Source organism: Mauremys mutica, chromosome 3 (genome assembly GCF_020497125.1).
Source record: "Mauremys mutica isolate MM-2020 ecotype Southern chromosome 3, ASM2049712v1, whole genome shotgun sequence".
Taxonomy (NCBI): domain Eukaryota; kingdom Metazoa; phylum Chordata; order Testudines; family Geoemydidae; genus Mauremys; species Mauremys mutica.
This window is the reverse complement of record NC_059074.1, coordinates 84,072,504-84,096,729: the sequence shown is the minus strand read 5'-3', so window position 1 is coordinate 84,096,729 and position 24,226 is coordinate 84,072,504. Positions and strand designations below refer to the sequence as shown.

Sequence of the window (24,226 nt, the reverse complement as noted above, 5' to 3'; positions counted from 1 at the left end):
AAGCAACAGCATTTGTAGCTGATGCCTCAATGGATGCAATGAAGCTCTCAGCTGGGGTAATGGCTTCCAGATTCATAGCCAGGCATCACCTAATGGCTCTAACCCTGGAAGGTGGATACACACTCTAAGAAGATCCCATGCTCGGCCAGATTTAAAGGTTCACTCTTTTTGGAGGGAACAGCTAGACAAGGTACTGGCTGACAATGCAGCAGAAGCCAAGCAGTTACTCCCATCATCGCTAAGTGCTCTCAGGAGGGAATACAGACCTGCCTTCAGACAAAGGTGCTCCTTTTGTGTCTTGTCCTCACAGAGATATCAGTGAAGGGACAACAGATTCTCCAAAGGACTGAAGCTAGGAGGCGAAATTTCCATTTCACAAAGGAATGGTTTGCATCAACCATGGACACATGGATGAGGGAAACAGTGAGCCAGGGATACTCCCTCAAGCTGCAAGCTCCACCTCATCTGCTCTTCATCCAGTCTCCCATCTCCAACCAACCCGTAAAGTGTGATCTGCTCCAGAACAAAATATCTCATCTTCTGGATATTAGAATGATAGCATTCCCTCAGAAGATAGAGTCCTGGAGTTCTACTTCATATTCTTCATTGTTCAGAAATGCAACAGGGCAATCACAGCCATTCTCAACTTAGAAAGTCTCAACAAGTGGGAGGGTATGGTGGGGATTTGTGGTCCCACAAGCCTCCGGGCTTTGTTCTACAGAGGTCCTCTGTGACTTACTCCCGAATCAGCTGGCTGGAGTCCTCCTTGTCTTCAGAGCCTTTCCCTGCTCTGTGCTTCCTGGTCCATTTTTTCCATGTTGGAGTTGTGGCTGCTTTGGTGGGTAGGGGATCCCACATGCCTATGTGACTCATAGCCCGGAGAACTGATTGAGGTTAGGGTCAGCTGGCGGTGTGCAGCCTGGACACAACTTACCATCTGCTGAGTCCAGTGAGGCTGCTTTACAAATGGAGCACTGCTTGGATTTGACCTGAGCCAAGACTTCTGAGGTTTGCATGTGGCAGGAAGCATTATTAGCGCAGAACACTCCCGTTCAGCCAGTTCTTTGCCCACAGGATCTTTACAAAGATGTTGGTGGTTATAGCCAGACTCAAGTCACAGGTACCCACCTGTACCCCTTCCTAGCTGACATCCTGATCAGAGCTCCATCTCAGGCCACAGTGCACAGAGCCACAACTCAGGCACCAAATCTCCTGGAAGTGCATGGCTTCATCATCAGTCAAGAAAAGTTACTTGATTCCATCAACCAGAATAACTATGGGAGTAGACATAGAAACCTCAATAACAAAAATCTATCCATTACTCTAAAGGTTCTAGAAAAATCCAGGATCTTATCACCATGTTCCAGAGCTGCAGGAGGCATACCATAGCAATGTATCTTCAATTGCTAGGACTTCTCACATCATGTATAGCGATCACTCTATGGGCATAATCACACATTAGGAGTCTTCAAGCCTTTATCGTAAAGGTGAGGACCACTCCCCAGAACACATGAAAGATCAAGTGCAGGTTCCAGTGCCAGGGTTCAGCCCCCTAAAATGGTGGTCAGCCCAAGGCAACGTTTGCAGAGGCATGCCAGTATGTCTTCCAGATGCTCTACTTCTTACAACTGATGCCAGGCCTCTGGAGCACAGAAGAAACAGCTAACAGCATAAACTTTCTAGAGCTAAGAGTTGTCAAGCTGGCTGGACAATGGTGTCAGACATGTCTAGAGGAGAGCTGCTTCCTGGTTCAGTCTGACAACATGACCACAGTTGCATATGTGAACAACTAAGGGGGAGCAAGGAGCCCACACTACACATGGAAGCAATGGAAATAATGAGGTGGGCTGAGCAGCTTCTCTTTTCCCTCAGTGGGATCCACATAAAGGGGACTTGAACCAAAAGGCAGACTGGCTCAACAGTGGCAGGATCAACAACTCTGATTGGTACCTGAATCGGGAAGTTTTCAGCTTCATTATTCAGATATTTGGCCACCCTTCAGCCAACCTGTTTGTAAATCATATGAACACAAAGAGACCAAAATACTTCACCAGGGAGATGGACCCCAAATTCATGGGGAGCAGATGCTTTATCACACAGATGGCTGCAGATGGCCATGCTCTCTTCCTACTCCTAGTGAAGTTGGTCCAGAAAATAAAGTGAGAGTAGGCCACAGAAATACTGATATCTCCCCATTGGCTGAGGAGACCTTGATTTTCTGACTCGATGTTACTGAAAATGGAGCCTCCACTTTAGCTTCCATCAGGACTGGGCATTCTCTCACAAAGTCCTTTTTCTCCATCCAGATCTGGCCTAGCTTCAATTGGCAGCCTGGCTATTGAGAGAGAAGAACTTGTATCACTGGGCCTGTCCTCCAAAGTCATCAAGACTGCTTTCATCTAGGAGAATATTGACACAAAGCATATTCCTCTATCTGGTCCAGATTCAGTAGCTGGTGCCAAGAGCACAGTGCCAATCCCAGAAATCCAGAATCCCAGCCATTTTGGATTTTCTCCAAGAAGGTTTCAATAGATGTCTTCAGCCCAGCACCATAGCACGTCAGGTGTCTATTCTTCATAGCGTTTGTAGGATCCACTGGCTCCCTAGCAGAAAACCCCCGGTAACCAGATTTCTTAGAGCAGTCTGGCTAGCTAGGCCAGCGGACAGACCACTCTTCCCAAAAGGGGACCTACCACCCATGTTGAGAGCCTTGATAAGTTATCCCTTTGAACATCTGACTTCAGGGCCAGCATTCTACCTACCTTTCAAAACTTGCTTTCTGATAGCCATCGCATCTAGCAGGCAAGTGTCAGAGCTAGCAGACTTATTTATGAAAGTATGTATTCACGAGAACATTGGAATCATTTCTTGCTAAGATGAACTCTTCCTTCCACACTTCCCAAGATGCTGTTCTTCCCTTGTTCTGCCCAAGACCACAGCATCGGACAGAAAAAATGTGGCACACCTTATTTGTCAGAAAAGCTCTCTACCTCAAATCCATGAGAAGGTCAGGAGTCCTATTCATGTCCTTCCATTCAAAATACCAAGGACTCATGAGTTTCCACATCGTTCACTGCTAGATGGATTAGGCTATTCATTGTGGAGGTTTACAAGCCCTTCCTGTTCTGGAAGGAATCAAAGTGCAGTCCACAAGAGCCCTAGAAACCTTTTGGAGGGCAGAACAAGCAAGTGCATTCACCTCAGAAATATTCAAAGCGAGCACTTGGTCAACAACTAACACTTCATTATGCACTATAGGGTGGACTTTCTGTCATCTGCAGGGACCTCCTTTGGCAAGAAGGTGCTGCAGGCAGTGGCTAAGAAATAATATTGCCCTTTGATCAATTCTTTCAAGGTGGGGGTACCTTCTCTGTCTTTCTCCTGATGACGTCTTCCATAACTCTCTCTATATCTGTTCACTGCTTGCTACTTCCCATATGTCCCAAATTGTGGGAGATACTGGGCTGCAGAATGGAAAAATTTATTACTGATAATTTCCTTTCTGGTAGCAGTGTCTTCCACAATCCTACCTACGCTAGATGGCTCAAGGGCCAAAGGTCAGATATTATGTGGGATTATTATCATGTGGCCATTTTATCTACTGTACGTAGTTTGTTACCTCTGAAGTATTTGTTGTTAATATTGTTATATAAGTTGTTTTCATAGGTTTGGAATAACTCAGCTGGTGGCAACTAGGAGCAAAGAGAGATGGCCAGGATGTGCCAAATCTTTGATTCACCTGCATGAGCTGCAGAGTGTAGGGGAGTAGCCCAGATGTCTGGAATTGTGGGAGACACTGCTAGCAGAAAGGAAGTTATCAGTAAGAAATGTTCTGTTCCTCTAATGAGCTTGGATACAGTGGGAGAGCTTCACAACCTGATCAAGACATGGGATCAGCCCCAACAGAGGCTCCAAGATCTCGTGGTGCCCCTCTCTTGCTCATAGGAGGGACTACTCAGCTCAGGACCAGAGGTACACTTCTCCATTGAGACTGCCTCATTTTCCCTATGACTCTTCACACTGGCATTACTGGGGTCACACCAGGAGTCAAGACAGGCTTTCCCTTTCAGAGAAGAACCTCAACCCCCTCAGAATAAATGTAAGGAAGAGGAATACCCTGACCAGGAAGAACTGCTTGCCCCAGTGAAGTTATCATTGTTGTCCCCAGATGGGATGGTTGCACCAGCCTCACTGCCACCATATAATGACTACAGACCCAGGAGCTCCTCAGAAGCAGGGCCGGCTCTAGGCACCAGCAAACCAAGCATGTGCTTGGGGCAGCACATTTTCAGGGGTGGCATTCCAGCCATCTTTTTTTTTTCTTTGCTTTGGGTGGCAAAAGCCTAGAGCCAGCCCTGGCAGCAGCAGCGTGTCGTGCCCTGGGGCTGATGCAGTTCGCGCCGCGGGGGAGCAGCACCTGCACCTTGTGGCTGGGCCAGGCAGGCTCTGAGCGGGGGACACTTGGGCTGGGGGCCGCCCCACAGGGCACAGGGAGCCACCTGCAGATGCCACAGGGTGGCCTCCCCCCAGCACCACAGCCAGGGCTTAGCGAAGTGGCCCGAGCCGCCCAGAGACTGCGGCAGGGCGGCCAGAAGCAGCAGCAGCAGCTGGGCCATAGAGGGCGGGGCTCTGGTCTGCGGGGCCCGCATCCCACTCTCTGGAGCTCCGATCCCTCTGGGGCTACCCTGCCCCAGCTCCTCAGCCCCCTGCCAGGGCAGTCCCCCAGCTCTGCCCTCCCTGGTCCTGGCCAGTCCTGGAGGAGAGAGCCCTTGCTGGAGGGACCCTGGCCTGAAGTGTGGCCCGGGAGCCCCACAGCTTACCCCGACCCTGCCTGTGCTGGACCAGCTGGAGGCAAGGGGGCAGCAGGCAGAGCCAGCACTGGTGGGGGGAGCCCAGCGATGGGATTGCAAGGAGTGCGGGGGGGAGCCCAGTGCTGGGGCGACGGGGAGGGGAGAGAGAGCCCAGGGCTGGGGCAGCAGGGGGTGCGGGTAGGGGAGGGCACTGGTGGGTGGGGGGTGAGAGCCCAGGGCTGGGGTGGGGGGCTGCCAAAAAATGTTTTGCTTGGGACAGCAAAAAAAACTAGAGCCGGCCCTGCTCAGAAGGATTTCAGATTCATTCCAGACCACCTGGAGGAAATATAGGATATACCTCATAAGCTACTGAATGTCCACCAGAACGTTGGTACCAGTAAGGTGGCACTGCCAATTAATGAGGCCATTTTAGAACCAGCCAAGATAATCTGGTATACTCCAGCCACATGTGCTCCCATTCTGTGTTCCCATTCCCTGTAAGCCAACCCTGTAAGCCATGTCGTCAGTCGCCCCTCCCTCCATCAGAGCAACGGCAGGCAATTGTTTCGCGCCTTTTTTCAGCGCAGACGCCATAGTACTGGGAACATGGAGCCTGCTCAGATCACCGCAGCAATTATGAGCACTGTAAACACCACGCGCATTATCCAGCTGGATATGCAGAACCAGAACCTGCAAAAGCGAAACCAGGTGAGGAGGCGACGGCAGCGCGGTGACGAGAGTGCTAAGGACATGGACATAGACTTCTCACAAAGTATGGGCCCCAGCAATGTGCACATCATGGTGTTAATTGGGCAGGTTCAAGGCATGGAACGCCGATTCTGGGCCCAGGAAACAAGCACAGACTGGTGGGACCGCATAGTGTTGCAGGTCTGGGATGATTCCCAGTGGCTGCAAAACTTTTGCATGCGTAAAGGCACTTTCATGGAACTTTGTGACTTGCTTTCCCCTGCCTTGAAGCGCCAGGATACCAAGATGAGAGCAGCCCTTACAGTTGAGAAGCAAGTGGCGATAGCCCTGTGGAAGCTTGCAACACCAGACAGCTACCAGTCAGTAGGACATCAATTTGGAGTGGGCAAATCTACTGTGGGGGCTGCTGTGATCCAAGTAGCCAACGCAATCACAAAGAGCTGCTGATATCAAGGGTAGTGACTCTGGGAAATGTGCAGGCCATAGTGGATGGCTTTGCTGCAATGGGATTCCCTAACTGTGGTGGGGCGATAGACGGAACCCATATCCCTATCTTTGCACCAAAGCACCAAGCCAGTGAGTACATAAACTGAAAGGGGTACTTTTCAATGGTGCTGCAAGCACTGGTGAATCACAAGGGACGTTTCACCAACATCAACGTAGGATGGCCGGGAAAGGTACATGACGCTCGCATCTTCAGGAATTCTGGTCTATTTCAAAAGCTGCAGGAAGGGACTTTCTTCCCAGACCAGAAAATAACCGTTGGGGATTGAAGTGAGGCGGTGTGGCTCCCCGCTGCCCCGGAGGGGGAAGAGCCCATCCGGAGGCCGGAGTGGATGGAGCTAGGGAGCGCTGAGACCGCCCCTCAGAGGGTCAGGCGGCGACCCGGAACTATAAAGGCCAGCCCTCAGAGCTCAGTGGGAGCCCAGCTGCCGGAGAGAGCAGATGTCCCCTAGCAGAATCCGCGACTGGGAAGTCCCCGCGGCCCAAGGCTGTCGCCCAGACTGGCCGGACCTGCCCTGCGCCCGCTATCTGGAGGAGTTGCCGGACCTGCCCTGCACCTGCTATCCGGAGGAGATGCCGGGCCTGCCGATTAACCCCTGCTCCTGGATCCCCCAGAGGCCAACACCAGGACCCAGGTAGGGCCCAAGGGGGGGTGTGGAAGTAGCCCGGGGGCAGCCGACCCCAGTCTGGCTGCAGCACTACCAGAGCCTATGTTGATGTGTTGCGGCCAGGATCCCCACTGACTAAGTAGCGGATCTTCAGCTGCTGCTAGGGTCCCGGGCTGGGACGCAGTGGAGTGGGAAGGCCTGCATCCCCCCTGCCACCCAACTCCTGGGTGGCAGACTCCCCCTCTCCCTGGCCTGACGAGGCTGGAGCCTATGGTTACTGCTCAGCTCTGCCTGAGGGCCTGAGCCTCCGACTCAGTGTTTGTTGCCCCGCCCTGACCTAGGGCTGGGGCCTAAAACTATTATTACTGCTCAGCCCTGCCTGAGGGCCTGAGCCCCCTGACTCAGCATTTGTTACCCCGCCCTGACCTAGGGCCGGGGCTTAATACTGTGTACTAAGGTTGTTCAGCCCTGACTGAGGACCCAAACCCAGACTTAGCGGTGTTGCCCTGCCCTGAGCCAGGGCCGGACTAACCACATTTCGGCCAGCTACAGCAAGGGCTACCGAGGGGAGACCCTCTGGCCGGACTGATTCCCTGGAACCAACAGGGTGTAGTGAGCCGGTGTGGCTCCCCATCGCCCCGGAGAGGGTCGAGCCCCGGCGAACTCTTGTACACGGATGTTGAAATGCCTATAGTTATCCTTGGGGACCGAGCCTACCCCTTAATGCCATGGCTTATGAAGCCATACACCTGGACAGCAGCCTGGACAGTAGTCAGGAGCTGTTCAACTATAGGTGGAGTGACTGGCTGGCCGGAGGTCCCCCCACCGCATTCTTGGGCATCTGGGTGAGGAGGCTATGGAACTTGGGGAGGAGGATGGTTGGTTACACAGGGCTGTAGCGGCGGTCTGTGCTCCTGCTGCCTTTCCTGCAGCTCAACCAGAGGTGAAAGTAAGCCAGTACGGGCCAGTACGGAGGACCAGTAAGAAAAGGAGACTGCCTGAGGGAGGGAGAAGCCTGCCCCCTGCATAAGAATAGTTTAAACTCAGCTGTTCCCTGAGTGGTTAACTCCTGGGGTTAGGAGTGGTTTCTGGTATCCTTGTTAATTTCACTCACAGTAGCTGGGGGGAAGGGGAAGGGTGTCTTTGACCATGGCAGGGGCAGTCCTTGTCTGCCCCCGGGATGAGGGGATCTCTCCAATACTAATATACACAACAAATACAAGCATTTGGCTGCACAGCTTAAATCCAGAGCTAATAAAAGCAGGTGGAAGGGGAAAACTCACTGTCACATTGGTTTCTCGTCTCCTCCCTCCCCCTCCTCCAGCCAGGCTGCAGACAAGGCTCTGCATTCCTCCCCCCCTCCCCAGCAGGGGTTCTCCTCTAGGCTCTAGCTTGCAGTAAGGAGACTAGCTGAGATGCCTGCTGCTGCTGCCTGCATAAGAACAGTTTAAACTCAGCTGTTCCCTGCACAGTTCAGCCCCCAGGGTTAGGAGCCATTTCTGGCATCCTTGTTAATTTCACTCCCAGTTGTTGTGGTGGGGGGGGAAGGGTGTGTGTGACCATGGCAGGGGCAGTTCTTTTCTGCCCCCGGGATGAGGGGATCTCCTATACACAAAAAACACTGTCAAAATCAGGAACCATTTCCAAGTTCAAATCTATCCTATTCCCTCCCCAGCAGAGGATCATGGTTGTGATGTCCAAACTGCTTGCAGATCCTTTTTGAAATGTTACTGAACTGCACAGGGAACAGCTGAGTTTAAACTGTTCTTATGCAGGAGGCAGGCTTCTCCCTCCCTCAGCCAGTCTCCCTGCTCCCTGCTGCAAGCTAGAGGGAAGCCCCTGCAGCTGCTGAGTGCCAGGCAGGGAGAAAGCACGGAGCCTAGTGTCAGTAGCCTGGCTGGAGGAGGAGGGAAGACATGGAGAAAAATGTGACAGTGAATTTTCACTTTTTCAGGCTTATTCCAATAGTAAAGTTTTATTACAGACAGTACTGGTAGTAGTAATAGTAGCTTTATTTTCTCTATCTATGTCATGCAATGGGAGGGATCCATGAAGTATGTAGGAGAGGTGGGTTGCTTGCAATTGGACCATATGGGTAAGAAATATAAATTACTTTCATCCCTGCCCAAACCCCAGGGCTCCCAGCCGCCTCTGCAGCTGGTAGCTCCGGGGGTGATTTAAAGGGCCCAGCTCCTAGCTTCAGCCGAATCCCCGAGCCCTTTAAATCCTGATTTAAAAGTCCCGAGATTTAAAGGCCCCACCTCTTCTGATAGAGGCCCCACCCCCTCCGCAGGACTCTGGAGTAAGTCCTTTAAGTTACTTTCACCCCTGAGCTCAACCATAGTAAATAAATCGATTTTAAGAACGCTTTAAGTCTGAAAAAAGGGCTTCGTCGTGTGGACGGGTGCAGGGTTAAATCGAGGTAACGCTGCTAAATTCGACCTGAAATCATAGTGTAGACCAGGCCTCAGATAGTTTAACATCTTTATCCACTGCCTCAGGTTCACGATGATCACTCTGGTCTCTATAATCCCGTCACTAAACAAGTGTGATTGGTTCACAGTTCTAGATGTAAAGGATTCTTATTTCCACATAGACATCCACCCTGCACACCAGAGGTTTCTGAGATTCACTGTGAACCTAGACTGTTACCAATACAGTGTGCAATCTTTTGGCCTCTCAATGGCACTGATGATATTCACCAAGGTATTATCATAAGTGGTACCTCACCTCCTTTGTCAGAGTTCGTCATTCCCTACCTTGATGACTGCTCATGGGGAAGTCACATGACAGCCTTGTCCCTACTCATACTCTTACACTCCTCAGGGGTTCAAGTAAATGTAGAAAAGTTAAGTTAGTCCCACAAAGATGATAGATTTTATTGGAGTAATCCTAGGTTCAATCAGAGCTAAAGCAATACCTACCTCAGGACAGATTCCAGGCTACAAAGGCCCTCATCACTCAGCTGTGGCTGAACTCTCAAATGACTGTTCAAACCTGTTTCATCCTCCTAGGTCACAGAGCTTCATGTACTTATGTGACACCTGTAGATGAGCGAACTCACCCCTGCGGCGCCTCCTGCTGGTGACTTCCGGAAATTAGCTCGATTCAGCTCTAGAGCGCCCGCTGCAAGCCGGTGATCCACCTGTCCTCTGGCCCCCGTGTCCCTCCCTGGACCCAGTGCCCTTTTACATGGGGTGCTGCCCCCTGGCAGTAACCCCTTTCTCTCAGGGTCTCCCCTCCCTGGGGAACCCCCACCCTCTATCCCCACCTTGCCTCAGTAAATGGCTACTGCCCTGGGGCAGACTGCAGTATCAGCCTACTCATCACAGCGCTCTAGAGCTGAATCGAGCTAATTCCCGGAAGTCATCAGCAGGTGGCTCCGCAGGGGTGAGTATTAGCCAAATGCTAGGCCGCAGCCTGGGGCTTTCCAGGCTGGAGCTCCCTGGCTCCTCAGCCTTTCCCCAGCCCTGCTTCACTCAGGTACCTTGTGTCTAGCTCCCTGCAGCCAGGCCCTTCTCACTCTACAGCTAGAGAGAGACCCCTATCTGCCCCTGGCTTCTTTGCCTTTATAGGGCCAGCTGAGTCTGTTTGGGGTGTGGCCCCAGCTGCAGCCACTTTCCCCAATCAGCCCCGCCTAAAAGCTGCTTTTTCCAGGCACAGCCCCCTCCCAGGTCTGTTTTTAACCCTTCAGGGCAGGAACAGGGGATCACCCTGCTACAACACCCTTTGCCTTCTGTGTCCATAGGCTTGCTTATTGACAGTCTACATGTCAAGCAAGCACAGTCTGGATAAATTGATCTTGCTCCCACACAGAGTTCTGGCTTCTCTCTCTCCTGGTGGGAAAACAGGGAGATGGTGTGCATGGGGTTTCCTTTTATCCTTCCCCCACCCACAGAAAGACTGATTACCGATGCTTCCATACCAGAGCGGGGAGCCCATCAGGATGAACGCATAGCATAGGCTATCTGGACCCACCAAAAATCCCAGTTGCACATAAACCTTCTAGGGCTGTGTGCACTGCATGAAGCCTACAAACAATTCCTACCATTTATTTGGACCTTACATATTCAAGTCATGTCGGAGAAAGTCAATGCTAGGGGTGCACAACACATTAGCAGACAGCCTCAGCAGACATTTCTCCAGAAACCACAAGTAGGAGCTACATGACTCAGTAGTAAGAGCATCTTTCAGCAGTGGGAATTCCTGTCTTGGGATCTCTTTGCATCTTAAGAGAACAAGAAATGCTGGATCTAGTGGTGCAGGACAGCTCAGGCCACAACTCTAGAGAGGATGCATTTCTATTTCAGTGGCTGGGACAACTGATGTATGCATTTCCACATATCCCTTTTATCTCAGGTCTGAGGAAGATCAAAGAAGATGGAGCATCAGTGATTCTGATTGCTCCCTGGTGGCCCAGGCATTTCTGGTTCCGAGTATTCTCCAGATGTTCTCACATCCATGCCTCCACATTCAGCTGTTCTCAGCCCTACTGACTCAGTTCAAAGGCAAGATCAAACATCCAAACCCAGCATCACTCCATCTAACAGTGTAGTATTTGGATGGACGACAGATCTAAAAAAGTCGTGCGTGGAGGCAATACAATCCATCATTAACAATAGTAGGAAAGATTCCACTAGGAAATGCCACACAGCAAAATGGAAAAGATTCTTTACCTAGAGCCACCGTCATCAGAAGCATCCACAATCTCCATTATTCTGGCTTATCTTCTCTCTCTAAAAATGTAATAGCTATCCATCAGTTCCTTGTGAGTATACTTGGCAACCATTAGCACTGTGGACAGCCATTCAGTCTTTGCTTATTCTACTACAGTAAGGTTTCTGAAGGGACTGATCCAAATCTTCCCTCCAGTGCTGAAACCTACCCTAACATGAGACCTCAGTCTTCTCCTGCCAGCACTGATGAATGCTCTGTTCAAACCCTTAGCCTCATTTAATTAATTCGTCTGTGAAGGTTGTATTGCTGGTTGCGATCACCTCAGCCAGAAGTGCAGGTGAGTTGGGGGCTATACGGCCTTCCATAAGGATAAGGTTTCCTTGAGGTTACATCCTAAATTTACGTCTAAATTAATTGCAGAATTCCTTCTGAACCAGGTCATCCACATATGTGTCTTCTATCTGAAGCTTCAGGCCACCAGAGAGGACAGGAAGCTCCACACTCTGGATGTCCATTGCGCTTTAGCCTTCTATCTACAGAGGATGAAATCCTTCAGAAAATGTCCCAAACTGTTTGTCTCCTTTGCTGAATGCATGAGAGGAGAAGTTATCTCCTCACAGAGACTGTTGAAATGAATATTGGGCTGCATCCTGCTGTGTTATGAGCTGATAGCAACCCTTCCTCCTCAAGGCATGCAGCCTCACTTGACTAGAGCACAGGCTGCAATGGTAGCACAGCAGCAATGTGGGGCTCCATTCATACATTTGTGAGACATTACACTTTGGTTTAGGCCTCTTTGGCAGACACATCTTCAGGCAGAGCGCTTCTTCATTCTGTGGTACAACAGAGTTCCTTGTGTCCTCCTCCTTAATGAAAATTGCTTGAGAGTCGCTTCAAATGGAATACCATAGGGACCATCACTCAAGGAAGAAAAGAGAGTTACTTACTTTGTACAGTATCTGGACTTCTTCGAGATGTGTGATTCCTATCTGTATTTCACTATTCACCCTCCTTCCCCTCTACTGTAGAGCCTTATCCTATGGCTATTCGTGGTAGAAAGCTATCTGGAGAGGTGGTTAGCCTGCTCCACCTCTTATGCCCTTGGTTGGGAGCACAAGGAGAAGTAACATCCTGTACCTCCTATTCCAATCCTGGCCCTATACTAAGCAGTGACTGCTTTAGTAATGCAGACATTGCTTTTGAGGGTTCAGTCTCAATGTCTGGATATTAATGCATTTTAAATTATGCATACATGCACAAGCTTGACCTACAATACATTTTTTGAGAAGTCCTGTGTCTTGGTTCTATACCAGTAGCATACTACATTTATGTAAGTTATGAAAGTCATAGTTTTATGGAATATGAACAAAATTTTGTGAATAAAACGTGTTGCATTGATGTCTAAGTGAAAGCTGAGTGTTAAAAACAAAATATTTTTCAGTTGCTAAGAAGTTTGCAAGTGTCTATGGGTTAATGCGCTTATCTGTGGGAGATGCTATACGACTAGTGTTAAACAATCAGCCAGAGAGCGAGTTGGCACTTATGTTAAAGTGGCATCTTCATAAAGGACTGACTGCACCTGATGAACTGGCCATCCAGGCTCTAGAAGTGGCTCTGATGGATCATGTGTGCAGCACTGCTGGGTAAGAGGTTTGTCTGTTTGTTTTTGTAAGATAACATTTTCATAAGGATTGATTTGCATAACCATAATGAAATAAGTGGTTTCACTAAAATATGTCAATGGAACCAAAAATTTGTCCATTAAGAAGTTACACTTTGGTCCTGTCCACAGTGGAGCACAAACCAGTCTCTCCACTTCAGTCTTCAAAAAGAATTTTCAGGCATGATTTTCTATAATTCTCAAGTAAGAATATTTCACTTTCCTCCTTTACCTTTAATATTTCACATTTTCTGAAAGACATGTTTTCAACCAAAATGACAGTATTTCATTCTACACTGAAAATTCCTATTTCTTTCTCAATTTTGATGTCTTCCCCGTCTGAGACATGAGGACTGCACCTCTTACTACAAATACCAGTGGCAACGCAGACTTATCCATATAGCTCTGGGACTCCACTGTACCTGTTCTGCCCTTGCACAAGTTTTTTTCTCTCTGGTAGTGCAGACTGACAGTTCAGTGCTTCTATTTTGTTTTTTTTAGGAACAGCCAGCATATAAAATCTGTCTTCTGTCCCCTAACCTCTATGGAATCCAAGTTTCTAGTAGGCTGTACCCAGAATTGAACTGCCTGCCAAGCTGACCAAAGTTAAGAATCATCCCACTTCTTTATCTCTCCTGCAAGCTCCAGCTCCTCTCCCAAAGAAGGGTAATTCTCACAGGACAGGACAACACCTAATTGATCTCTGACATGCATTTTTGAGCTTTGAGATCAGGATTGCATAAGCTTCCCTTGATGTGAAGGTGTTGGAATGTTTTGGTGTATGTTGGCCCCCCAATGCCTCATATAGATTAGGCAGACCTTGAGTTAAAGTAGCAGTTGTTGATTTAGATGTTATTTCTTTGGAACCTAATCCTGCTCCAGTCAAATTGCTAATTATGTAGAGGACCAGTGGGGATTGTGGATCACTATAAATAAATAGATAAGATCTCATTATTTAAAACTCCAACTTCAAATGACTCTGAACTGCCAAGTTGTGCACATCACCAGGCTATGTAACCATGTGTTCCTACCTTTTATGCTTGGCCTACCTCCTCCACTCCCTCCAATTTTTGTTACATCCACTTCCTATATTTTGTATTACATTTTATTGTAAACTCTGGGATGGAGGCTGTGTCTTCCTATAGTTTTGTACAACCCCTCGCTCAATGGGACTTCAATCTTGATTGGGGTCTCTGGACAGTACTGTAATACTGCTGCTAATTGTTATTAATAATAGCAAATTTCTCATGCACTGACTTGAGGGGGCAGTACCACACCCTTGGTATCTTTTTTTGCTGTAATTAAAAATATGTTCTTGCTATTTACTGTTTAGTCTTAATGGTAAATTAGGAACTGACAGTTTTGTTTAAACCTGTATTCATGTTTCTGTTTTCACACAGAGTTGTTATTGATGGATATCCTGTAACAAGAAAACAAGTAAACATCTTGGAAGCAATGAGAATAATTCCAGTGAAAATCTTTGAGTTACAAGTGGATGCAAAGGAGCTTTTTAGAAGAGCACTGATAGACAAGGAAAGCACTGACAGGTAGCAATGCTAGCAAAGAGTGATGATTTTATCCATGTAAATCTTATCGTCTCTCTCAAGTATCAATTTAAGTACTCATATGTCCCTCATCAAAATAATATCTGAGTGCTGCTGAAAGTGACTACCAAAAACTGTATCTGCTAGCCTTGCTACTGGATTTTATTATTCACCCACAAAAGAGTTATTAGTGTCAGTAAAACTGATACTTAACTGACTCTAACATTATCTGTCTCTTTTCCTTGAGTAAGAGTTCTAATTGTAGGCCTTTTTAAAGGTCAGGAGTAATGTTTCATTTCTTCAAATTACAGTGCACAAATTATTTATCTAAACCAGTGTTTCTCAACTTATTACACTTGTGGGCCCACAAAGTGTAACCTGGGCTGCAGGGGCCAGGTGGCAAGGCAGTGGCAGCCTGGACCCCGCTCCCCCCGTCCTGTGGGCCAGCGACCCCGGGAGCTTGCCAGTTACCCTGATCCCGGAACTCACATAGAGTTGCCAACTTTCTAATCGCACAAACCCAAACACCCTTGCCCGACCCTCTGCTCCGCCCCTTCCCTAAGGCTCTTAGGCCAATGGAAACTGCAGAGTCGGTGCTCAGGGAGGGGCAGAACACGGAGACCCCCTGCCCTCTCCGAGGGGCTTCAAAACATGCTGGCCACTTCTGAGAGTGGCATGGGGCTACACGGCAGGCAGGGAGCCTGCCTTAGCCCTGCTGCACTGTCGGACTGTTCATTTGCATAACAAAAAAAATAACCTAGAACTATCTTTTTGCAAGAGTTTTTTACAACTCCCATTTTTAATTTCAAACAAGTTATATTTTATAGGCTTAAATCTGCCCAATTGTGCAATCTGAATAATTACTAAAATTACATTAAGAGCCTTATCTTATTGCTTTAAAAAAATCCCTAATATGTACTTTTGGCACTGTTTAAATGAAGAACCAGGATACTCTATGCATTTAAACTAGATATTTATACTTTTCAGGATACAGTACTTGCAGCTGTGTTCTAATCCAGTTTGCTCTGAGAGTTTCACATAACATCCCAGTTTGAGATTAGATTATTTTTTAATTAGATAAAATATATATAATTTTCTGAGTTTGGAGCTTGCATGTCCCCTAAACATATTAGAAAATTATGGCTCCTTATCTCCAAACAAGAATCTGATGCTCACTTGACTCTTTTGGACCTTGATATCACAAATTTCCAGTTCAGATACTGGATGCAGGATTGTGCCTACCACCACACCAACGCTCCCATCTTAAAAGGCTCACAAGACTTTGTTTAGACTAGGATTTAAAGGCATATTATTAGAATGTGTCCATAAACATGTAATATATCCTAAAAGTCCTCTTCAAAATATTAAGGCTAAAGTCAGGAAATAAACAGATAGGGTGTAACGTTCTGAATTTTGCTTGTTTTCTGGACACCCACTTGATTCCTCAGAATTGTGTAATGATAAGAACGAAAGACAATTTTTTCTGTATTAATGACAATACGATTCTTGATAACAGAGCTGTATTTCCTCAACAGTGCTCTATAGTTTCAATAAGCGTAATTTAAAAAATATTGATAGTGAACTCTAATGTATAAATTTTGACATTCTATCAGATAATCATCATCAGGGAAAATATATATTTTGTATGTTTTTTATTCTTCTTATGTCAATGCTGTTTCTTAAATCATTGCTATTTTTTATTTTCTTCAGTCCACCGTACCCTATACATGACAGCTCACAGATTCTAGCTATTCAGAACTCCTGCTATAAAAAGCAAATTGATGCTATTAGGACGTACTACGAGAAGGAACATCAGAACTGGTGTGTGGTTGATGCATTCCACAGCAAGTGGTGGGTCTGGAACAAAATATTTGAGGAAGTTCAGGTGATCATTAAACAGATCCAGACATATTTGGAAAGAATAAGAGAAGGTAAAAGAAAAATTGCTGTTTTAAAATAGTGCTTGCTGCTTTGTAATTGTAATTTAAGGAATGCATTGTGTCACATTTAGATTCAATTTTAATTTGCTTCAAATTATCCAAAGCAATAAAGCCCAGGCAAAAACATTTTAAGCTGGATTTAAGTTTCAGAGCACATTTCAGTTACTTACTAGTAATAAAAGTCTTACAAGAAAATAGTACTTATTAGATTTTTTTATATCTTGACTACACTGGGAAAATGCATCATGTCAGAAATGAATAAATGTTATCTAATATGATGCAAAACACAACTTGTATAGTTGCATGTGGGGAGGGATAGCTCAGCGGTTTGAGCATTGGCCTGCTAAACCCAGGGTTGTGAGTTCAATCCTTGAGGGGGCTATTTGGGGATTTAGTTGGGGATTGGTCCTGCTTTGAGCAGGGGGTTGGACTAGATGATCTCCTCAGGTCCCTTTCAACTCTAATATTCTAGATAGAAGCTGAACATGTTAGTTGGTCATGGTTAATGCTATTGGGTTTTGAACATGAGTCTCTTGTCTACACCATTTTACATTATGTTAACAAAGAGCTTGTCTACATGGTGAAGTAATGCAGTCTACAGGGGTGTGATTTCTAAAGCCTACTAATGAGTTACGCATTAATTGGCCCATGTAGATCCTGCTGGTGCACACTATAAGTTCCCTAGTGCGCTTTAACACACACAGCACTATGTTAAAGCGCTCTAGGGGACGAGGTAAGCAGTCATGGAGTAAGAGGAAATAGCCTCCCGTGGATCAGTAACTGGTTAAGAGATCGGAAACAAAGGGTAGGAATAAATGGTTAGTTTTCACAATGGAAAGAGCTAAATTGCAAGGTCACCCAAAGATCTATATTGGGACTTGTGCTATACAACATAATCGTAAATGATCTGGAAAAGGGGGTAAACAGTGAGGTGGCAACGTTTGCAGACGATACTCAAGATCGTTAAGTCCAAAGCTGATTGTGAAGAGTTACAAAGGGATCTTACAAAACTAGGTGACTGGGCAACAAAATGGCAGATGAAATTCAATGTTAATAAGTGCAAAATAATGCACATTGGAAAAAATCATCCCAACTATACATATAAAATGATGGGGTCTAAATTAGCTCAAAAAAGAGATCTTGGAGTCACCATAGATAATTCTCTGAAAATATCTGCTGACTGCAGCAGCAGTCAAAAAAGCTAACAGAATATTAGGAACCATTAGGAAAGGAGATTGATAATAAAACAGAAAATATCATAATGCCACTATTTAAATACATGCGATTCTAGTCATCCCATCTCAAAAAAAAGATTTACTAGAGTTGGAACAGGTAAAGAGGAGGGCAACAAAAATGATTAGTTAGGAATATGGAACAGTTTCCATATGAGGGGAGATTAAAAAGCCTGGGACTGTTCAGTTTCAAAAAGAAGAGACTAAAGGAGGATATGGTAGAGATCTATAAAATCATGAATAGTATGGAGAAAATGAATAGGGAAGTGTTATTTATCCCTTCACATAACACAAGAAATAGGGGTCATGAAATTAATAGGCGGCAGGTTTAAAAAAAACAGAAGGATGTGCTTCTTCTCACATCGCACAGTCAGCCTGTGGAACTCTCAGTGGATGTTGTGAAGTATAACTGGGTTCAGAAAAGAATTAGGCAAGTTCGTGATCCATCAATGGCTATTAGCCAAGATGGTCAAGGATGCAAACTCATGTTCCAGGTGTCCCTCCTTAAACCAATGCAATTTAATGTGTGGATATTCTAAAATCAATTTAAACCTGAATTATATCTGTTTAGTTTGCACCTTTAAATTTACTAATGCAAGCTAAACTGCTATTACTGGTTTTAAACTGTTATAAGTATGTCCAAAAAATTTAAATAAATCAGTTCTTAAACCAGTTAAGTTAAACTGGTGCATCTTCTCTGTGTAGACAAGCCCTATGATGCATTTTTCCAGTGTAGACGAGGTCTAAGGACTTGTCCTCACCTTACCACAAACTAAAAGTTTGTGTAGACAAGCCTTCAGAGACCACCTGTCTCGCCTTGTGACATATTATCACAGCTGAAGTCAGCAGAGTTGGTTGAGCTGGAGCCCAGTTGATATGAAAGGGAGTTGCGATTAAGATGTTCTCCAGTAGGACTCCTTAGCACCTTTTGGAATTTGCTTCCTCACCCTTCACCCCTTGGTACAAAGTAGCCTGAGTTTGCTGACCTTCAGGATTTGCTGAAGGGCTTATTTCCTTCCCAAATCCTCAAAAATTTCCTCTTAGGTTGTTAGGTAGTGCAGTAGAATCTGTTTGGGGGTTGAAGTTTTGTTTATATTTTTGTGATTGCCAGAGTATTGTCTAGTGGGAGGCACTAGAAGAGACCTTTTATTCTACTTATATATTTGAAATACTTATTAAGGATGCTCAGCCTACGACTGATGCTTTGTTTTATAAACTAGTATAAATAAAAATACATTTATAAACACAGAAAATTCAGAATTAAGGTTAATCTTACAAGGTTTGTTCTTTGCAGTGTTGTTGTACCCATGTTGGTCCAAGGATATTAGAGAGACAAAGTGAGTGAGGCAATATCTTTCATTGGACTGACTTGTATTTGTGAAAGAGACATGCTTTCGAGCAACACAAAGCTACACAGACATCCTGAAGAAGAGCTGTGTAGCTTGAAAGTTTGTCTTTCACCAACAGACGCTGATCCAATAAAAGATAGTACATCACCTACCATGTCTCACTAAGGTTTTGTTTTTTTACCGAGTGTACACTCAACCTTAACAAAATTTTTGTTTTTCTGGGAATTTCTTTCTTTTTAGTTTTTTTGCGGGGAGGGGAGGAGTTGGTGAGGTTGGAAAGCAAGGAAGCAAGCATAGGAAGGCAGGAAACAGAAGCTTTACTTGGTCCTTGGCTCCTTAGCAGTTCTCTGTGAGTTAGATATCACAGATTCCTCAGGATCCATACGTTGATTCCTCTTCTCCTAGTAAGGATTCTGTTGCTATCTGCCACTCTGTGAAGGCATTACAGATTCTGCTACTGTGAAGTACAGAAGCATCTTGCAAGATATGTTTTGCCAGAGGATGGAATTTGATAACAAAGTGTCTCTGCAAGTCCTGCCTCCACTCCCTGGCTTCTTCATGGAAGAAGCCTGAGTGGATGGGTGGGGTGAATGGGAGTGCTTACTATTTGGGAGTGTAGTGAGTACACTGATTCTATTATAGTTTTTAAAGACTGCATGCATACAAAGCATCCATATAGAATCTTCACATTTTTATTAAGTTTAAATACATGAATAAATAAATCCCTGGCCTCTCTGAGGAGACAATCCCATTTAGACAAATCTGCTAGCAATAGGAGGATAAGAGCTGGTGCCTGAGATCCAGGAACACAAAAGCAGAGGCAGATATTTTCTCTTCTTCCAAATGTAACTGGGGTGAGGGGTGTAAGTGGCGAACTAACATAATATGGTATTAGTATGAGTACATAACAAATGTTACTTAAATTGGTTTGTTGTTCTGTGGGGAACAAATTGCTATTCTTTGGGGATCAAATACAGTCCTGGCATAAACTGACACATTTTAATTGTTGAGTTATCTTACACCAGGGTTGAGTTTGGCCACAGCTATCCTTGAGGATGGTGCAATGCAAGTTAGAATGCTTGTGGAGGAAAGACATGCTGCTTTATTTTACACCCTCCTTGTGCTTCTCCTGTTACAGCCCTCATATTGGCACTCAAACTTCAATCTTCTAAACTTCAGTTATAACTCAAATAATATTTAATTCCTCTTTAATCTAGAATTTGAACGTCAAGGCTTTTAAAATATAAATTGGATTTTCTTAGATATTTTATGCCAAAAGATCTTGAATAACTCTGTTAGCTAGACCCTCAAGTTTGTAAGACTGGGGTGAATAAATGAGAGTTTTTAATCACATTCTAATTTAAACTCATTCTCATCCATGTCAAGAAATCAAATAACAATTGAAATGTTCCTTTGCATCAGAGGAATGAAACAGTACACCTGTAATGCTAAACTACCTCAAAGAAATCTGACTAATAAATTAATCATGAGTAGGCTCTTGCAACATTAGCTATTGTATTTCTTAAGTAATTGCTAAAGAAAAGATTACCAACATAAATTAATAAAATATTTTGCAACCTAGTTACTTTAATAATCAAATTATTTATAAAGATTGCCAGTTTGTGATTCTCATCATTGAGTATAAGCGTTACATTTCCACAATGAATATAATCCTCAAAAACTGCAACATTTTGTACTGCATATGAAAAATGTTTAAAAGTTACAAAATAACATTTTATTCCATTATCGGCAGGAAAAGCAGCCAGTATTGCTGATTTATGTATCACACCCCAAGAGCTGCAGTCTCGCCTGGGAGAGTTTGGACAATACTGTCCTGTCAGCCTCGCAAAAAAGGGTGAACTGGTTGACTGCTCTGTAACCTCATCATTGCAGTCTGCAGCAGAGTTTCGAGGACACTATTACAAAATGGCTTCGCAGGTGGAATTGAATGTGAGTATCCAAGGGGTTCAATGGCCTCAGCAAGGTTGGAATAGGATGAAGGGTAGCTTTCCTAGGAGCAGGTACTGCACCTGTGAAAGGTAGGGAAGTAGCAGCAAGAAAGAGCATCAGAGCCAGAATGCAATAAGCCACATCTTGTGTAGCTTGTATAATGTTTATATAATGCTATGTTTCTTTCGTAATACAAAAGTTTATTTTCTCTTACTACAGAAATTCTTGAATGCACCAGAGTTGTATGTGCCACCATTAGCACCTCATCCTCTTCCCTCACCAGATATGCTACCAAAGAAACTGACAATGGCAGATGTGAAGGCCTTATTCCCTAAAAAGGCTGAAATGCAAGGATACTGTCCAGTCACTTACCTAGATGGAAAACAAAGGTAAACCCTTACATTTCCCAGAATATTTATTTTTTTTAAAAAGTACCCTGACAAAGTACTGCTTTTCTCTTTTCAACAGGAACAACAATTACAACTCTTTACATTGCAAAACTTTTGTAAAATAAACTTTTGAAACCCACTGGCTTCGGTCTTCATTATGAACCTGAAACATTGAAGAGATTGCACAAAACCTAAAGCAGGCTAAACCAGCATAGATTTGTGTTCCCCAAAAACCCAGAGTTCCTACTCCTGTTTTTTGCTACTGTCTAGTGGGGTCCAGTAGCCTTCCATCCTTCATTCCTTCTGATATTTTCAAAGGGCTGCCTATGAGACTGCTCCAATCTTTTTCTTCTGTGGTGGGTGAATGGGCAGCCAGTAGGCCATCTCTCCCCTCCACAAGATCTATAAGTGTGTTTTAGGGACTGGTGACATGACTGGTCCTTTTGCTTTCTACAGTAGTGGTAGTTAAAAACTATGCTGCTTTAGCTGCTGTTGATGCCATATTAGCCCTCATTCTGATGCTGAAAGATATCCTACTAATTTGAAATTCTGTTAACATGGGTGTGGTCTGAAGTATTTCTAATGAGCAGAATGAGGCCAGCAGGTGGAGAGCAAACAGGTTTGTTATTCCTGCAAAGATCTTTCCTGGAGCTAAGGAGCAGACCTACTAGCAGGCCCTCTGAAACAAGTAGGGAAGAGAGTTGACCAGATGGCTACCTCTTGAAGACCTTGGGAGATAGATTGGGGGAGGTTCTTATACTGTAAGCTCTTTGAGGCTGGGACTGTATCTTCTTTTGTATCTTGTACAGTGCCAAGCTTATTATTGTCACTTAATACATGATAGATAAGGCTAAGATTATGTCATGGAGCTCACGGAATCTGTGACTTCCAGCGTCCTCTGACATTTTCCGCTTCAACCCTGGGGTGGTGGGGCTGGAGCTGACAGCCAGCAGCGGGGTCCTGGAGCTCTCAGCTGCCACAGGCAGCGGGGCCCACTGCAGCTCCCAGCCATTGTGGGGGTGGTGGGGGGAGGTGCAGGGCTACAGCTCCCAGCCACTGCAGGTGGTGGGGGCACCCCAGAGCTCTCAGCCACTGTGGGGGGGGGGAGGACCCTGGAGCTCCTAGATACCGTGGGGGACAGGGCACCCCCAGCTCCCAGCCACCATGTGGGGCCCTCACAGATCCCAGCTGCTGCGGGTGGCAGTGGGAACCTCAGCACTCTCAGCCACCAGAGTGGCAGGGGGACCATGGATCTTTGAGCCACCAAGGGCACCTAGGGAACCCAAGAGCCGAAGCAATAGTGGGTGCTGGACCCCCTCTTCCCCATTTTGTCACAGCTATTTCTAGTAAAAGTCAGGAACAGGTCTTCTGTGAATTTTTGGTTATTGCCAGTGACCTATCCCTGACTTTTATTAAAAATAACCATGACAGAAACTTAACCTTAATAATAGATCACATAGGACTCCCTCCCCTACCTTCTCTAAAGATGGCTAAAAATAAGGGTGAGCTTGAGCCTTTTGGAGGGCAGTAGGTCCTGTGAGGAGAGGATCTCTGTAGCCTTATTTTTGATTATGACGAAACTTGCATGGTTTGAATGGTTTCAACCAAGATTTACTTTAGGTTTTCAAGTTGTTAATTATTCAAAATGGCACCCAAATCCCAGGCATTCTAAGAAGATACAAATTGAGCCACCAGTATCACACAGTAAGACCACAAAGCTCTCCTAAAAAGGTAGCTGGGCATTCACTTATTGTGGGGACATGGTTGGGATAGAGCCAACATAACTAGCTCTAGACCACCTCTTCTCAGCTTCAGAGATACTCATCCAAAGAAATAGTCCCTGTTGGAGGCTGTTTACAGGCAAGTCTAGAGTAGGGCCCATGTTCCTTATTGAGGCAATGTATCCGATTCAAATTGTGAGCCATGAGTAGCTCTGTCAGTCACGTGGTGGGAGCATGAACTATCATACCCAGTTGTTTTTGTAATTAGTAGAGCTATTAGATCAGAACAGTCCTAATTTTTAATGTATTTATATAGCACAAATGATGCTTCATATTCCTTGTAGATATATACTTGTTTCTTATTCTGTCTTTTGAGATACGAAGCCTTGGTACCTGGCACCATTGAGTATGCTGTGGAATATCGAGATAAACTATATATTTTTGAAAGTGAAGAAAAACTCCAGAAGTTTATGAGGTAAATTTATTAACTTTTATTTTAACTTTTAATCATTTCACATTTTCTGTCTTGAAAGCACTTAATTTCTGTGTCTTAGGTTACCAGAAAGGTACTGGAATCAGAAGCTTCCACATAAACTCCCTCCAATAAAGGAACCAGTTCTACTTACTGCTCTTCCCCTGACTGGATATCTTGAACAGGCTAGTTTTTGCTTCTTTAATTTAAATTAAATTTAAGCTACAATATAGGATTATACTGTGTCTTCTGATTTTTGCTTTTTATTTTAAAATGTATTATTAATCTTGATTTTATTAATAGAAATTCGATAAAGATCATGGTAATACATGTTCTTACAGTTAAGGGAGTATACTACTGGTAGTTTAAAAAATGGCAGCTGTTTAAAGCTATTCGGAGATTTGTAATCTTAAAGCAGTCCTGGGGAAGATTAATTAATGAGCAGAATCCAGCTGAGGCCATCAAAGATACATGATAAACTGCAGAATAATGTAATAAAATTTATCCCAAGGTTCCTCCATTTATCTTATGGCTCTCTAATTTATCACAGAGTTATACTACTACTTGCATAGTGTTGTGTAAAATACATATGGAGCTAATATCCATGCCCATTCAATTTGTCACAGGCCTCTGACCATATCATCTGCCCCCTAATCCATCTTTGCATCCACTAATCCATTGT

The 24,226-nt window shown here is 45.1% G+C and overlaps 1 protein-coding gene across 7 annotated transcripts in view; it reads left to right on the top strand.

The window, feature by feature from the left end:
• Nucleotides 1–24,226, top strand: part of AK9 (adenylate kinase 9) — a 212,832-nt gene that overhangs the window by 176,084 nt on the left and 12,522 nt on the right. For all 7 annotated transcript variants that reach the window (XM_045009542.1, XM_045009545.1, XM_045009543.1 and 4 more), the window contains 7 exons: nt 12,729–12,930; nt 14,348–14,494; nt 16,202–16,422; nt 20,766–20,962; nt 21,182–21,351; nt 23,449–23,547; nt 23,627–23,729. In XM_045009542.1, the coding sequence (XP_044865477.1) occupies nt 12,729–12,930; nt 14,348–14,494; nt 16,202–16,422; nt 20,766–20,962; nt 21,182–21,351; nt 23,449–23,547; nt 23,627–23,729 (1,139 nt within the window). The remainder of the gene's footprint in view (nt 1–12,728; nt 12,931–14,347; nt 14,495–16,201; nt 16,423–20,765; nt 20,963–21,181; nt 21,352–23,448; nt 23,548–23,626; nt 23,730–24,226) is intronic.